Source organism: Halichoeres trimaculatus, unplaced genomic scaffold, assembly GCF_033239565.1.
Source record: "Halichoeres trimaculatus isolate MK-OKI-2021-1 unplaced genomic scaffold, fHalTri1.1 fHalTri1_scaffold_17, whole genome shotgun sequence".
Classification (NCBI taxonomy): Eukaryota; Metazoa; Chordata; class Actinopteri; order Labriformes; family Labridae; genus Halichoeres; species Halichoeres trimaculatus.
The window spans coordinates 23,336,399-23,353,308 of record NW_027437195.1 but is presented as its reverse complement, the minus strand read 5'-3'; the positions used below and the strand labels follow the sequence as shown (position 1 = coordinate 23,353,308).

Genomic DNA, 16,910 nt, shown 5'->3' with positions numbered 1-16,910 from the left:
CTCACCAACAGAGAACCAGAGACGGCACATTTTAATTACAGGTAGGGCATCTGCATAGACGATGCATTCCCTCCAAAAGAGGAGCATCCAAGTGGATTTGTATCATTGGAAGGGCACAATGAAGGGCCCTTGACTTTGCTATGTTCACTTAAGAGGGCCTCAAGGGCAGCTTTTCGCTAAAGTTGGCCCCCAAAGTTGGCAGCACAAGCTGATTTTCTTTATTAACTGAAGGACTCTTAGTTTGTTCCAATCCAATCCAGCACCTTTGGGATGTGGTAGAATGGTAGATTGGAATTAGAAACGCAAATCATTGACAAGAATTAACAAGATACTAAACAGGAATGTTCTGACTTAGAGAAGACATGTAAGGGTCTGTTTTACAAAGGTGTATATTAAGGTTTTTGTCACTGTTAGAACTGTAAACAAGGTCAATATTAAACGTTGTTGAGCCTACAATTAAAACAGATGGACATACAGAACTGTCAGCAGATGAGTTAGAAGTTGTAACAATGTCACATTTTAGCCGAGAAGGACACCTGAGGTGTTGTATGCACCAATGAACATAAAATAAACAAAACACAAAGACAAAGTGGTTGTGAGAGCAGAACATGTTCCTGCTTTAAGTAATTTTTTAACCTTTGCTTACAAAACATGAATATTTTTGTGCACTTAAAATTCAAATTGATCTTTTCATGGAACAAAACATCTGGGGCAAATTTGGAATGAAAAGCAACAGTTATTTTTGCATATACTCGGATTGCATACCTGTGTGAGATTTGACACCTCAGTGCACAAACACCAAAAGAAGAGGGAAAATCAATTCTTTTTTTTAATTACATTATCTAAGCATAGATGCACTGCTTGTGAAAAAGGTAGAAAAAACAGCAAGTCTTTCTCAATAAGTTAAACCTCTCTGGGCCAAGAGAAGGCCTCCACACAAAACAGAAGATTCCCCATGAAGCATTCAAATTCTGAGAAACAAAAGACAAGGAATTAACTCGTGAAGCTGAAATCAAAGTGCGTCTCCTTGTTGAATTTAAATTGTTAAAAAAAAAAGAACATAGAAGATGCAAGTGGCTTATTTTACAGTCCTTCCACCCTTTTCCACAGGGTTCTGCAAGCATTTTTCATGAAACTTCACAAGTTCCATCGTTTGATTGACAAACAATAAACTGAGTTATAGTTGGTAAAAAAAATTATAATAACAATAACAATAATTACAATGACAGTTATAACGAGAAATGTAAGTAATAAACACAGTCCTGTACAGTCAGGCTCATCTTCTGATTGACTGCAGCCAAACTCAGCGATTATCAATTGGTCTTCAGCAGAGTGACAGACCCGTACTGACTGAAGAAAGGTGGCCATGCTGTCGTCCCCATTCAGATACAACTCCCGTCAGCTGCCCTTGGCATTGGTTCATTGGAAAACGTCCTTTCCATTAAATGTCCCCCAGTGCTGTGGACAAGCACACACAGAACAGAGCAGATGAAGAGAGCAGTTCCTCTGAGTTAGATTAAACCTGGGTATGTTTTGGTTACCTGGCTCAACTAACCCTGATGATGCTGATCACAGTTAACACTGATGTGAAACTGAAAGGCAACCTTAGAAATGACACAAATGTCTCTACGAGCGCATTCATGTGAGAAACAAAAATAAGAGTGACTAATCAAATCTACGGACAATTTTACTTAATTAATTTCACAAATATATTGTTGGGCCTGATTCAATTACAAGTCTCTAAAGCTTTTATAGCTTCTGCAGTTCTCAAAGCTGGCATTGTGATCGCCTTTCAAAATCAAAAACTACTTACAAATACTTATTTCCTCTATAAAAGCAAAACATATAAACAGAATGGTCATTGATTATGTTATAAAGCCATGAAAACAGAAATTCTTTGATCAGTTTTCTACTTTTATTTGTTGCAACAAGACCCCTGAGGTGACCAAGCCAGTGACAGTATCAGTGCAGTAGCTTCATTTAGGAAGCTACTGCACTAGGAAGCTACTGTGAAGACAGGTAGGCTTAATTTCTACCAATCTGCTCAATCTAGTTTAGTTTGTTATGTTTGCTTTGGTCCGTTTTTGGATTGGCCTACTCATGTAATTCCCAGCAGGGGGCACTGGTCTGATTTCTTTTTTTTTAATGAACTCATTGAACTTTAATTAGACGTGAAGCTACCTTGCTGACCACTAATGCTGCTTGTTATCACAGCCCCCTGTTCACCCTACAGTCAAAACAACTCATCCACCTTTTGTTTACCTTAATATAAAATTTTAACATGAGTCTACTTATTATTTGCATATATATTTTGATTTGTAAAAATAAAAGAAAATCAGTCAGTAAAATTCAAATCTTAAAGCTCTTGGTCTGCTTGCAAAACTGAGCATGTGCATCACAACAAATGTGATATTTATCGACTATCAATTAAACCCAATGTTTGACAAACCTTGGTGCACAGTTTGTCTCAGTCTGTGTGTTAGAGCAGCTCATCATACCTGAAAAAATTACCAACAACAAAGGTCACCCTCCCAGCAGTGCACCTCACCTCACTGGGGTTTGTACTAGAGGTCATCCCCGCAGAGCGCTCAGTCCAGCTCGTGTACCTCGTCCTGCAGGGAGACTGAAGGCCGCCCCGCATCGCTCACCCGTTTGGCCATGATGTCCCACTGTGGAGTCAGTCCTTTGGATTTGGAGCCTGCAGAGGGAGAGGAAAAAGGATGCAGCTCACACACTCATCAGTTCAGTGTTGCTGCTGGAGACAGTGAGGGATAATGTCTTCTGCCCCCTGGTGGCTCTGTAAAGCACTAAATCCTGTGCTAAATAAAAGCATGAATGAATCTTTACATATTCTTGTCCTGCTTGTTCTTGTTTTATGTTCAGAGAAATACATTCATAAAATATCCCAACATTTTACCTCGGCATAACTGATGACAGGTTTTCATATTCAATTTTTCTTTATATGTCAACATCACTCCAGGTTCACAAAGTATACTCCCTTGATTTTAAGTTGTTGCTTTTTTTTCTAATGGTTTTCAGGGCCCTTGTTTTTTGAGGCCTTAGAATTGTTCAAATTTACCTTTTCCCTTAGGGCGCCCCCTGCCTTCTGAGCCCAATTTACACAGGAAGCAGCAAGAACAACATAGAAAAAACAGGTTACAGTGCCTTTGAATTTTCTGCCCATTTAACGATTGTTCCATGACACCCGTGGTCATATCATTGATGAGTATGCAGCATAACTTAAACATTTTGTTTAAAGCACATTTAAAGGTGTTTAATGTCAAAAGATCTGTTCTGAATGTCGTGCTGTAACTTTCTGACAAAGTTATCAGCTCAAAGTCCAGCTCATGAGTATTTGTCCTCCCTATGGTCTGAAAAAAAGATAGAAGTATGTGTATTGGGCATTTTTTAAATCAACTGAATGATCTCTGATAATTTTTTATTCAGGCTGATCTCTGCTCAGACTGAAGTGCTATGTAAAAACCAGACACGGTGTGTAACTTCAGCGAAGTGGGGCGCGGTAGTTCGCTGGAGATGGAGCTAAGACACGTCACAGCGCTACCTGTACTGAATGGGAACAGATTGGCAGGGCAGAGCTGACGTCTCACAGCGTGGCGCTCTCTGAATGAGTTGGGTTTCAGGGTTTCTTTATCAACAATAAATACTCTTGAATACTACTTTGCATGTACAGCAATAGCAGTCTCTGAAAGCAAACTTTCAGACAACAATAACGATCGGCCAATGGCTAATGAGCTTCCAAGGTATAATTACTCATAATCAAACAACAATCCACTATCACACCAAATGTGAAAGTCAACATCTGTTTTTTTTTTCTACAGAGCTCAGCATTTAAAAAAACAACCAGAAATGTTTCAGGATAGAGTGATTTTGCGACAGCAGACTTGACCTTTGACCTCTCAGATATAGCTTTTCGTCACTGCTTGGGTGATTAATTTGGTGGAAACTCATCTAATCCTAAATTCTTGATCCTGTCTGTTCTCCTGCCCCCCTTCCCTCTCTGTGTGTTATTCCAGCCTGGGCCTGCGGTGGGCTCACAAGATGCTCTCCCTCAGGATACACTTACCAAGCCCTCCTCCTCCTCCTCTTCCTCTCCACTGTTACCATGACAACATAGACTGTAGCCTCCAGCTAAAGCAGCCGAGCCTGATCCGAATCCTCCTGCAGTCTCTCTCCTTTCCTCTGAGTCTTTCTCTGGTGTACTCGTACTCTTCTTGATCTCTCAGTCTGTCTCTTCCTCGTTTCTCGTTTTACGGGGGATCGGGAAAAATGGGACGTAACCCAAAAAAATAAGAGCCCCATACGAACTCTTAACCCAGTGGCAGTGGATCTTAACTGGGTTGTGTAGCCATGGAGTGAGTGGGGGAGTTCGATATTTCACCCTTTAATATTAACATAATCAATGCTTGGCTTTGATAGATGTCACTGATGGGAGCTTCAAATGTACCGTGGTGTATTTTAGCTTAACATTCAATTCTAAGTTTTATTTCTCAATCAAATTTTTCAAAATTTAATCAACAAAACTTTATTTTACTTCAGTTAATCCACCAAAACAAATAAGACAAGATTCAGAACAAAATGTGTATTTTTTCACTAAACAACATTCCTGTTTTCAACTGCAGCACAGACTTTAAACAAATGTGCAAATACTCTGCAACAAATAACTGTTGAAACTAAAATTAAAGTGAGAAAGGCACAATGATCGCGAGCCAAAAAGTCATGATGATTCAGCGAGCAGAGCTCAGAAAGAACGAAACACTCTGAAATCAAACCACTCTCGCCTCTCACTCACCGTCCAGCCCGTTGTGCTGTTCATAGGTGCGTTTGCCAAGGATGGTGGGAGAGCCGTTGTTGAGGATGGGGGAGGACTTAATGGGCGTCAGGCTGCCTGTGGAGATGGTCGCTCCACGAATCGGAGGGTCTGGTTTGGCTGGACGGGGATGTGCTTCTGTGGGGTGAAGGGGAACAAAGAGTATAAGGAAAGGAAGAAATGACCCAAGAGCTTACACAGACAATCATACATCTAAAAGCTAGATTTAGCCGTTTAATAAAAGCAAATAGTATCGATTCTTTCATGTTTTGTAAGGCATTTCAGGGAAAAATATCTGATGTCAGAGTCTGGTGACATTACGGTGCAACAACACCCACAAAGTTCTGTAGCTCAGTGCCGTTAGCTCCAGTTTTGCATCTCACTGTGCCTGAGACGAGCTGTTGCATCTCCACTGTTAAGCCCAGAGATGCATTGTGCGCTCTCATCCTGATGTCCACCAACCTCTATCCACATAGAATAATCTGAATAGAAAAGGGGAATATTCACCATTTATGGAGCTGATTTATGACTGAAGTAACACAAATTTTACTGCTTGTATCTTGCTTACTTAATGCAGCAAGCTCTAAAAAGCTGCTCATTCAGATAAGTAAGGGAAAGTGTATAGTGAGCGGGTGGTTGAGGGAAATTGAACCACCACATGAAAAATTACTGGACAGGATCTAGAATGAAAATATCCATGTCTAGATCCAGGATTTTTTAAAAATGATCCTTTATTATTGTGAGATAGGGCTGTTTTCATCATATGTGTATATAACTCCATGATAAATGGTCCGATTGCTTTGCAAAACAATACAAGACAAGGTCACCATAATTTCTGAAAGATGTTAAAGTATGATCCAGATCCTGACAATATTCTGGATACTAAGATCTGGAATATGAAATATGTACTGGGTCATCATCATTTTCAACACTTTCAGGAAACAAATTATCGTACAAACCTGCAACTAACACCGAATTGTAGCAGACAGTCTGCTGAAAGGGAGTATAACATTAAAGAAGGACTCAAGAGTGGCATGACAATCACAATATGCTTGGCGGAGGTCGGAAACTAATGATTACTAAGGGTTTTACATCACCTTACAGTTTGCGGTGTCAACAAGCAGAAGCTCAAAGTGAACTATTTTCTGCGGCTTGATTTGACACAGTGCGGATCACTTTCGGATTGATATGTGTTGTCAGGGGGTTTTGATCAATCAGATTCAAGTATTTAACCCTTGATTACTATAGCAATCATAATGTCAAAGTAATATTATTAGACCTGATGTACAGGTATTATATTTTAAAAGTCATCCAGGGGAGGAACTGTTTATATCACTGAAGAGTTTGAGGACAGGGTTTACCACCAGCTCCCAACAGATAATTAATATTTCACTTCAGCTGTGCAGGGATGTAAGAACCAGTGTTTGTGAATTAAGTGTTGCACATCGTGTCTTAATCAAATTATGATGCTGTAAATTTTGCCTCATTAAGCTGAAGGAAGGAAAATCACAGGATTGACAAAGTTACTACAATCTAAATTAATCGAAATTAAAACTCAAAAATCAGAGAAGAGGTTTGTGACTTCTTCTCACCTAAATACCGAACCACTGACTCCAGAGGTTTACGATCCACAGGTTTCAGTGACAGAGGCTTTTTGGGCCCATCTGGCAATCGGAGGGCACCTGCAGAAATTCATCGACGGAAAAAAGTGACTGTTAACCAGCAAAGGTTAAAGAGAAGAAAACAAAAAAGTCAACAGAATTCAGCTGTTTACATTCTGCCTTGATGGCTGCTGTGTTAACAGGGAGGTAGGGGTGCCTGGCCAGGTATCGTGGCCTGATGATGTCCTGACAGATGCGACGGGCCATCCGTGTCAGGGCGGTGGTCTGCAGGTAAAAAGCCTGACGTGTCTTCACTGCAAACTTGGGGCTGCCGCTGTGCCGCAGGGGGAGGCCGTGGGGGCTCTGCGCAGACAAACAAATCCACCATTAAGATCTGTTTGTGTGTGTGTGTGTGGGTGTGACTGTTCTCACTTAATTACCATCTGAATGTTTGCAAAGAAAAAATATGGAGCAGTTTTTTTTTCTGGAGTGAATTAAATGACTCGGTGAGCTATTGATTCTGGTCGGCAAACAGAGCTGACATAAAAGCTTCCTGAATGTATCATCAAGTGAAAACCAGCTCTGCTAATGCCTGCTAGCAAAGCACAATGAAAAGCTGAACAATGTGTATAAACAGAGAGAATTATTTACCTAAATTTGTCTGGAAATATCTTGCTTAAAGTGGTAATATGGTTCTTAATGTTCTGTGTTTATCATCAACTTTTCACATTTAACAGCTAAAAACAGAAAATATTTGATTAGTCCAGCATTTGTTATGAATTTGGGCTTTGTTTAATCATATTTTGGTGCCAGATTCTTTATTTGTTATTCTTTTTGGGTGGCCAAATGGCACAGAGACTACAAAACTGAAAAGAGGATTTGTTCTGTTGTCATTTTCAGCGCAATTGAATGGTTTAAAAACATGTAGTCAAACACAGCGGTCTGAACAATCTGATTTGTTCTTTGCAGCGTGTTGATTCATTGATTTCTTTGTTAAAACCAAAAACCATCCACACTCCATGCAAACGTTGGAGTCACAGACTCTGGTCATTAAACAACGGTGTCTCTGTTCAAACTTTGGTTAGCTCATGAGCTTCAGCTCTTGACAGAAAGTACCACTGGCCTCGAGCCCTCCTCCAAAATTTATGGCACCTCGATTCAGTCATAAAAAATATTTCTCTTTACTCCAGTTCGTTTCCCAGTGAGTAACATGAATGTGATGCAGGGTTTTCTAGCTGGAAGCAATTGTAAACAAACTTTGTGATTTAATCTTCAGGGGAAATTCATATTTTCACAGTTCCCACTCAAAAATATCTTCAAACCAAGGCATAAACAAACAAAAATGTTACGACTTTAAGTAGGTGTGCCCAGGCAAGGCAACATGCTAAAGAACTTTTAGCTAAGGGCACAAAACTCCTCCAGAAGTTTCTTTCTTTGTATTCCTGCAGATGGGCTGTCTGACTCTGCAGCCAAAGGGAAGCGGATGGCGCTCAGGTTTAGAGGGTGGTTGTGAGCCGTGATAAGTGCTCTGCGAACAGCAACAGTGTCAGTGCACAGTTAGCATAAACAACTAGACTGTGCCTTAAGAAATAAAATTACAGAGGCTGGAGTTGCACGAGGACCAGAAGAAAAGTGTTCCCTAAAGTGCATGAAGTATTCCTTTATGGTGGAGCACAGCTTAGGCCAACAGTGCAGGTGTTGTTTGCAGATTAAGTGAGCTGAATGCCTGGTAAAGCGTGTGTGTGTGTGTGTGTGTTTGTGTGTGTACCATGTTGTTGCGGTTGGGTCCAGGCCTCTCTCCGTCCAGTCTCGTTGGCATCTTCAGCCCGCCGTATTTCTTCCAGTAAGTCCAGCACGAAGCACACAGACGACACTGCATGTTGGGAGGTCCCCACGAGTACCACTGGTAGGAGCTGCTGGCTGCAAGAACACGAGGAAGAAATATGAGTCGAGCACTTCAAAAACTGACACACGCTGAAGTATTACTAGATACTGAATCAAGGCTTTAACATTAGAATGCGACCTGTTATTGAGTGCTGTGGTATCAGTATTTTTTTCTGTGTGTTAAAAGGAAACAAAAATCTGGAGACTTCAATCTTTGACTTTGATCAAGTTAAACTTTTCAAAATTAATGCCACAGATGTTTTTTTTATCGCAAAATACTTCTTAAACTGAGAAGCAAACACCCAAACGTACACATTTGGGATGTTTTTGATCCAGAATTTAAGTATGTTCTACTCCTGCATTCATAAGTTAACCATGTAAACAAGCACTTCAACAACAACTCATAAATAAATGAATACCTCAAGGAGACACTGGGCTGATTAAACTGAAACAGAAATAAAAACACATTTGATACTTTATCTTCAACTTCATACAAACTAAACCCAAATTTTTAGCATCAAAAATTCAGAAGCCTTTGCTGCAAAGCAGTTAGCATGGGTTTGGATCCAACCTGCAGCCTCTTTCCCACTCTCACTCTATTTCCTGACCAGTGGCGGCTGCTGCTCAGTCAAGGAGGGGAAGCTCATTTTTTTCTGGCCTTTATCATAAATTTGTTTATTTATTTAAACGTAAATTCTACCCTCCGTCCAGTGCAGAACAACTGAATGTAGAACTCAGAAGATACCCCGGTGGAGGGTTATACTTCAAGATCGCTGACTGGCTCATTTCAATCAAAAAGGGATTCGGCCTCAGACAGATCATCCAATCATCATGCAGAAGCCCAGCATCCAGGCCAGCCCACTGCCTCATAGACCCCCAGAGAGCCCAGCGTTTATCCAATGACTGTCCAGTTTCCACAGTGGAACAACCCACTCTATGCCTCTCTGCTGGAGTCACAAGACGCTCAGGGTCCAACTGTGTTAAAGCGCTGAGACGCTGCGGGGATGAATAAGAAGGAGGTCAAGCCAGTTACCTGTGATAGGTAGCTGATTCTGAACAAAAGATGAAGGAACTCTAGCACATATTTTGTCAATGAAATGTACACACAGAAGTACGTATCACCACTTTTTTTGGGGACACTTTAGGGGAAGCTGAGCTTAGCAGTCTGGCAGTCTTAGAGCAATTGCCACTGTTCCTGAACGATCCTGTCCTCTCAGAATGAAGGAATAACAATAATTATTTGATCCCTGATCTCTCTTTCACCTTTCGCTTTATGTACTTGCTCATGTGTGTATGGTTTCCCCTTTCGTTTTTTTTAAATCTCCTGTGGTTGATTGGTTGTTGGTCTTCTTCATTTTAGGTATCAACAGTTGGTCCTGTATTACTTTTTTACTGTGTGATGACAGCGTCTAGAGTTAAAAGATTTTAAATAAACTACCATGACATGATTGTTTTTGATAAAATTTTGTAAAAAATTGCAAAGTCTTGAACTATTTTTAGGACTTATTTAAGATTTTGGAATAAATATCCCACCCAAGTTAACACATTCCTCAAGAGGCCTTTGTTTCAGATCACTTTATTGTGTAACAATTGAGGGGTTTGGTTTTTTCCCAACAAATCCACCTTTTGATGAAAATTAGATAAATATAATAAAGTAGGAAGTCGTAAACAAAAAAGGTTCCACCTAAATTCAAGAGATTCAAGTCTTGCTAAATTCCACATGTTGAAATTCTGTTAAATAGTTCAGCATCACAGTATCAAACTCTTTAATTTACCATCATTTGCTGCTACATGTTGTGATGCTGTTTTATCTTATTCATATATTTAGAATTATCATGATTTATTTTACCAATATCATCATTTAAGTTAACGTCATCACTGTTGTCTTATCATAATTTATATCTTTTTATCAAGCTACAGGTCTGCATTTATTGATTTCAACCTTCTTGACATTTCTATTTCTTCTTTTTTGCCTACTTATCTCAGTCTTTCTCAGTGGGTGTTTGTTCTGCCTGGGTCCTCTTCACCTGCTGTTGGGTTTCTATATTTCCTCTCATGATGTACATTTGGGTTGTTACCCTATGATGAGGATCCTACGTTGGAGTGTTTAATTGCTGGTTGGATCATTTGCTGTCGTCTCTTTGTCTTAGACTTTTCTGTTTTCAGGTTTTTGTTTGTAAACCTTTTTTTTAAATCACTGTACAGATAAAGTTGTCTGTGTTTTCTCATTTGGTCACATGTCAGCAGAGCTGCGTATAAGAAAGACTCACTGTAGCAGCTCTCACAGGCCCTGCCCAGACCAGGGGTCTGCCCTGAGCCTGGAACTCCTGGGACCACAGCACCGGCTGCTCCATTCACCAGAGCTGGTTTGACGTTATTACTCAGCTGGTTGGGGTTTGGCTTGTTGCTGTGGAGGGCACACAAACAGATAAACAAAGAGAGGAGGGGGGTTGTTAGAGCAGCACATATAATACAGGCCAAAGAAAGAAGATAACATTCATCAGTGTGTGCCGTGAGTCAGCAGCAGCTGTACAGATACTGTACTGTGAGCTGTCATGACAATGAAAGAGCAGTTTGTGTTTTAATTAAAGCAGCAGATACAAGTTTAATACCCCAGAGATATCACAGAGTACTCAGATGAAAGGGAGTAGTAGAAATGATCTCTGGTGGATACGTTTCAATCCACAGAAAGTGGTACAGAGGTACTCACTAGTTAGGGATGTAGACCTGCTTCAACTTGCTTTCTGCCTCGGCTGCTTTTAATCGTTTCTGGAGCAGAGACAGAGGAGCAGGAGAGAGAAGGGTGTGATTAGAGAAGTTAGCTAAAACACCTCCATTCAAGAGGAAGAAGCATCTACTAGAAGGCATTAGAGCCTCATGTGGATGTGACTCATTATTCACAAAGTCTGGGGAATACTCCTGAGGGTGAACGTTGATGAGGGAAAAACCACTTTCGATATTTTTTGACCCTTCAAATTAAAAGCACAGAGAGGTACAAAAAGAAAAGAAAAACTCTGAATGATACAGCTGAAATAAATAAAAAACATGCTTCAGAAAATCATCTTGAATCACTGGTGTATAATTTATGTCCTCACCTGCTGTACATATCTGTCTGTGGTCTTCCACATGTAGTAATACTCAATAATACTTGTCAGGGACTTCCAGGGCAGCTGTGGGAGGAGAGATAGAGCACAAATTCAATTATTAATGTGTGATGCAACAAGTGATTAAAAAATCCATTATTTTTCCATCAGACGATTATTTTTATTGTTTTAAAAACTCAAAATGACATGTCTGTTTTCTGTATTTGCTGCCTCAGCTTAGCCCTGAATTTAACCCCTTAAAGCAGCTGCAACCAGAGACTTCACAAATTATTTCTATTTAAAAAAGACAATCCAAACTACTCGGTGAACTGTTGAGTTTTCTACATGAGTCCTTTTGCAGTGTTGAAAGTATAAGTGGTGAGTGTAGATCTGGAACCAAAGGAGTGGCCAGTTTCAATCTATGGAAACACTGAGTGCAATAATTTCTCTCCACACCTGGCTGTCAGTGCCTCTTCTAACAAGTTCTCAGTCTTCTGCTCAACTACTTAAAACCCTCAACGGATCTGGCTTTGGACAAACTTTCCTTTCGTTAGGACTGAGACGCCATGGGATCCTGATGATAAATGACCAACGCAATCAGCCACAAACAAGCTGAACCCACAGACCGTGAAGTTCCCTCTGAGGAGTTTGAAAGACGAACGAGCCGTAAAGTTGCGAGGCCCCACCCATCATGGTGGTGTACTTCTGTTGTTTGAGGAGGAGGTCTGGGGTGGAAACCTGAGCGAGAGGCACTAACAGCAGCCAGCCACCAGGTGGTGGAGTGATGCACACAGTGGGAGCTGAGCACAGAGTCCACAGAAAGCAGCAGTGTGAGGAGCTGGAAGACTTCTCCTGGCTTTAAACTCACTCGCTTGTCTCAGAGATGTTCCTGAAGAGCCTCTCTCTGGGTAGCTCGTCGTTTTAGTTTCACTTTAACAACTTCCCGCTTTGCTGAAGGCTGGGCTGCAATCTTGGCTCACAGGACTCGACTGCACTTCACAGTTAGTCTGCATAACATCATCCAAATTCACTAGATGAAGTCCAAACGTGTGCAGCAGAAGTCTAATTCTGTGGTTTCTGCACTCGGAAGGAGCAACTGAAAACCTTCTGAAGTTGTCCCACAATTACAGAACGGACTTCAATGTATAAAGTGGTGAGGAGCTTAACAAGCCACTGGTAACGGATCCTTACTGGTCTCCACTACATTTTTTCATAAGGCTGAAATATGACCCTTAAACAGACATAGATTTAGTTTTACAAAAATAAAAAAAATGATTTTAAACTTTCTTATTAAGATGAAAACTGTGCCTAATTTCATTTTGAGGCACTTTGACTATGTTAAAAATCCTTCATACAGTTTCCTGTTTGTTTGTTTTTCCATCTTTATCTCATTGAGAGAATTTTATGAAACTCAAAGAAGAAACTTCTTTCAATCAGCTCCAGCTGTGGGGTGTAGTGCTGTTAAACCCCTACAAACATCCTTTTTAGCTCACCATGTAAACATTTTTGGTCTTGTTTGTTTATCTCAAGAATTGACTTTTCCCTGAGACTCTTGGTTATTTTCTAGACTCTTTATCGTCAGTGTGAAGAGACCAAAACAGTTTTAGGTTAAACTACTGCTTTACTTTAACTTTAACTTCAGAACTAAATGAAAAGCTCGGCTACTGACTATAAAGTGAAATACTTAAATATTTCATCCTAGATTCTAAGGAAAGTCACATTGAGAGAAAAAATAAAAATAAGTTTGCCTTTGACACTGCAAAAATTGAAATTTGAGCAAGTCTTTATATCTTATTAAAATGTCTTATTAACTTAAAATGGGCCACATTTGACTGACAAGTCCAGCAGAAATGTCTTATATTAATATATTACTGACAAAAATGATGCCTGACTCCCTGGTGATAGGTGAAAAAAAATCTGCTAATAGGTTAAGATGTCTGTTTTTACAAAATTGCAACATACCCGCAGGTCTTGATGCAGCTGAGATAAACTTCATATCCCACTAATGCCAACTGATTGATACCCTGCACATACAAAGGATTGTCAAATGCACTACGTCGCAATGTATTGGTCAGAGGGTGATCTATCTAGACTTCTTTGCTGTATTAACCCATTAATGTTCACCTCTTTTAATCCTTTAAATTTAAATTTCTCAATGTAAGGGTTATAAACTCTATTTAATTTTCAACCCTTTAATGTCCCATCCAAGACAAAAAAAAAGTTTTGTTTTTTTTTACGTTGTGAGAGCACCAAGATCAGAAAACACACAAAAATCAGTGAAATGATTTCAGCTGTAGAGTTGACACAATCAGGATTTGCTCAGTTCAACACATTTTCAATGGAGAGGGGCAACTCAAAAAGTGCTCTACCAGGCTGAACAGCAAGTTAAAAGGTTTAGACGATATTCTGATTTCATTCTAATTTGTTTTTGTGTTCTCACAGATTCTTAATTGTGTGGAGATTGTAGATTTAAATATAACACATACAACAGTTGAGACTCGGAAGAAAAAGTGTTGCAATTTCTACTTTTTCTGCATTGCGTAATTGTCTTTGTTGAAAGTAACATGCTGCAATATTTTTTTTCCTGAACAGTTTTCTATCTTTTCTAAATTCAATATCCTTTGAAGGGGGCAGCAGGACTTCCTTATATGAAAAACAGTCTTTTTTCCTGTCATCTTTCCTATAGATTTTAAGGGGGAACAAGGTGTTTGTTGTGATAAAACAGAACATAAATCATTTGATTTTTAACAGTACGATTGTAACACTTGTAGATTGTTGACTTTTCCTTTCCAAGGTGTATATATGTCATCAAATCTGGCAAAGAAACACTGAAAACTTAAAACTAAACTTTGATTGAGCTATGTATGTAAATTGCCTGGCCTTTAAAACAAGACAGCTTTTTTAAAGGGGCTCTTGTTAAGTCTTAAAGATAAATTTGACTGAAAACGTCACATAAACACTGGTTCAGATTTCAGTTTTGCAGCGTAATTCTTTGCTACTCACAAAATCCTGCTGGATATCGGTGAAGTCTTTGCCGTATTTTTCCAGAGCCTCCTCAAACAGGTTAGCCTCAGAGGCGCTCCACTCCTCCATCTCGTCCCTGCAGAGGACCGGCCCACCCTGAGGCACTAGAGCTGCGATGGCTCGAGTCATGTCGTAACCTGTGGCGTGGAGGGTGTCCATGGCGTGAAACTGAAACAAAAACAGAAATGTGTCTAAGACTTTTCAACACTTTGATTCTTTTTAAAACAAAATTTTTGCAATATTTTGTTAAATTTGTTACAACACATTCGATTTGTTGAGTCCACAGTGTCTAAAAGCAGCTCCCTGCTCCAGGATGTGTGTGTGTGTGTGTGTGTGTGTGTGTGTGTGTGTGTGTGTGTGTGTGTGTGTGTGTGTGTGTGTGTGTGTGTGTGTAGATATGTGGGTAGCTAGAGGCCTCTCATCTATGTTTTATATATGAGGATAAGATCTGGGGCAGAACAGACCCGCACCAGGCTTCTGGGGCCAAGTGCTTGTTAGGAATGAACCACAGACACAGGCCTCAATCATCACAAACACACACACACACACACACACACAAACACACACACAAACACACACATGTGGACCACAAGCCTTTTCTTTGATTAACATCGCTGTACTCCCACTACACATTACATCCAGGGTGTGCTGCGGATTCAACCCAAGGCTGGTTTGGATGTGCAACTCACCAAGGTGATGTCTCTGGAGGCTGCAGCAGCGCTCATGTGGAGGCTGGGCTGCCGGACAGAACTGCTGCAGTCCAGGGCTCGAGCGAATGTACCGACGGACCTGTGAGGATACACACATGATAAAGAAGCAGCATTAAAGATTGATTTACAGAGCGAGAAACAACCTTTTGGTCACATTCAAACATCTGGAGTTGGTGCTCTATATGGTCCTGAATTTTTGTTACCTTAAACATTCAGTGATGTAGTTGATTGAAGCAAAAGATATCACTCCGGCCAATTAGAGCAGAGTGTGCCTAAAACTGCTGAGTGATCAAATGTGGCTGTTTAAACTTACGTAAATAATTTCATGAAAAATTGTCTTACTTGCTCAAATTCAGTTTTTTCAAACCCTTTTTCTAGATATCTAAGAATTCAAATAACACACAGCTAGAAACAGATACCTTTCATATCTGAAACGATACGGTACCAATGCCTGGTACCTAGCAATGGGTAGTGGTACTCAATAGTACCAAGATTTGGCACTTTTGAGCGTGTTTTTGTGGAAATAAATATACATCTGTTTTATTTAAAAAAAAAAAACTTTTTTTTTCAATTAAAAACATTTATTTTTCAATTTATGAACTTAATGCTGTGTTCATGTCCAGCATGGAAAATCGCCAACTCTTTTCTCACGGTCACAAGAATGTGTTATGGTATGGAAACACCATTTGATTTTACATAAAACAGTACTACAGACAGAATGCAGTTGGTACCTATAAAAGTACCTAATCTGGTACCAGTCCTTACAAAAAGATAAACTTTTGGAAGTGTGTCAGAACTTTACCTTTGCCAGAACAATAAGACACTTTAAGGGAACCTACTTTGATCCCTAGGAGAAGCTGCAATCATTGCAGCCTGTTGTGCAACAGCTGGTTGAGGCAACCAACAAAAGCGATACCAAGACTTAGGTTTAAATTTACATAAAAGGTTCCCCTTAATTTGGAAAAAGGCTGATACCTGAGAGTTTGCTTGCATGTAAAAAAGAAAAAAGCAAAAGCAAAACAGCTAGTCTCGAGTTTCGTCTGCACTGACCATACGCTCTGCAATACTCCTCCCAAACACATTGGGGCAGTGTGGGCTCTATGGTTATTAGATTGTCACTTCCTGAACCCGTTACATTTTCTGCTTGCTTTTTGCCTTTACAGCATAATGGAGCGTATTATGAACGACAGCCAATACATGCTGCCCTATATCGATGTTGGTGTTTCCGGGAAATACAATCCTGCCAAGCTGACCAATCACAAGGCTTGTGGTCCCAGTCATTTCAATGGGTAGTTACATTTTGGAAGAAGTCCACGCCAGGCTATCTGTGTAAGAGTTAAAAAGAGGCTACACTGCTGATTCAAAAGTTTAACATGCAAAATCCTTCCAAACTTTCCCTGTATTAAAACTTTCTAAAGGAGAATACAGGATTTCAAAAATTTGTATTTTACATGAAAAACTTTGAATGAATGAACTTAAAGGGCAAAGGAAAACTTCAAAGGAACAAAAGAGAGTTTATCTAAAACTTTAAAGTTAACTTCATTTTTCAGTATTTATACTCTGCTATGATAATTATTGGTTTTACAAAGCTTTATATTCAGTCAAAGGTTATTACACTTTTTATGCCTTAAATGCTTTCACTTCACGTTCTGGACTTACCGAGCAACCACCAAGAACTGGTCAATCTGTTTCTCCGTTAATGAGCTGTTTGGGTCCCACACCTTCTCCTCTAGCTTCTCCAGGTCTCTGTTATCATCCTCACCTACATCAACCAACAAGA

At 39.9% G+C, this 16,910-nt stretch overlaps 1 protein-coding gene across 1 annotated transcript in view; it reads right to left on the bottom strand.

Annotated features, from left to right (window-relative positions):
• Positions 1-816: 816 nt before the first annotated feature.
• Positions 817-16,910, bottom strand: part of mta1 (metastasis associated 1) — a 56,046-nt gene continuing 39,952 nt past the window's right edge. Inside the window, exons 9-20 of the mRNA XM_074691715.1 lie at positions 16,790-16,892; positions 15,110-15,209; positions 14,400-14,588; positions 11,409-11,483; positions 11,024-11,082; positions 10,584-10,720; positions 8,198-8,349; positions 6,603-6,792; positions 6,421-6,510; positions 4,811-4,966; positions 2,549-2,698; positions 817-1,458 (exon numbers count right to left, since the gene is read on the bottom strand). Coding sequence (XP_074547816.1) covers positions 2,589-2,698; positions 4,811-4,966; positions 6,421-6,510; positions 6,603-6,792; positions 8,198-8,349; positions 10,584-10,720; positions 11,024-11,082; positions 11,409-11,483; positions 14,400-14,588; positions 15,110-15,209; positions 16,790-16,892 — 1,361 coding nt within the window. The 3' untranslated portion in view covers positions 817-1,458; positions 2,549-2,588. The remainder of the gene's footprint in view (positions 1,459-2,548; positions 2,699-4,810; positions 4,967-6,420; positions 6,511-6,602; positions 6,793-8,197; positions 8,350-10,583; positions 10,721-11,023; positions 11,083-11,408; positions 11,484-14,399; positions 14,589-15,109; positions 15,210-16,789; positions 16,893-16,910) is intronic.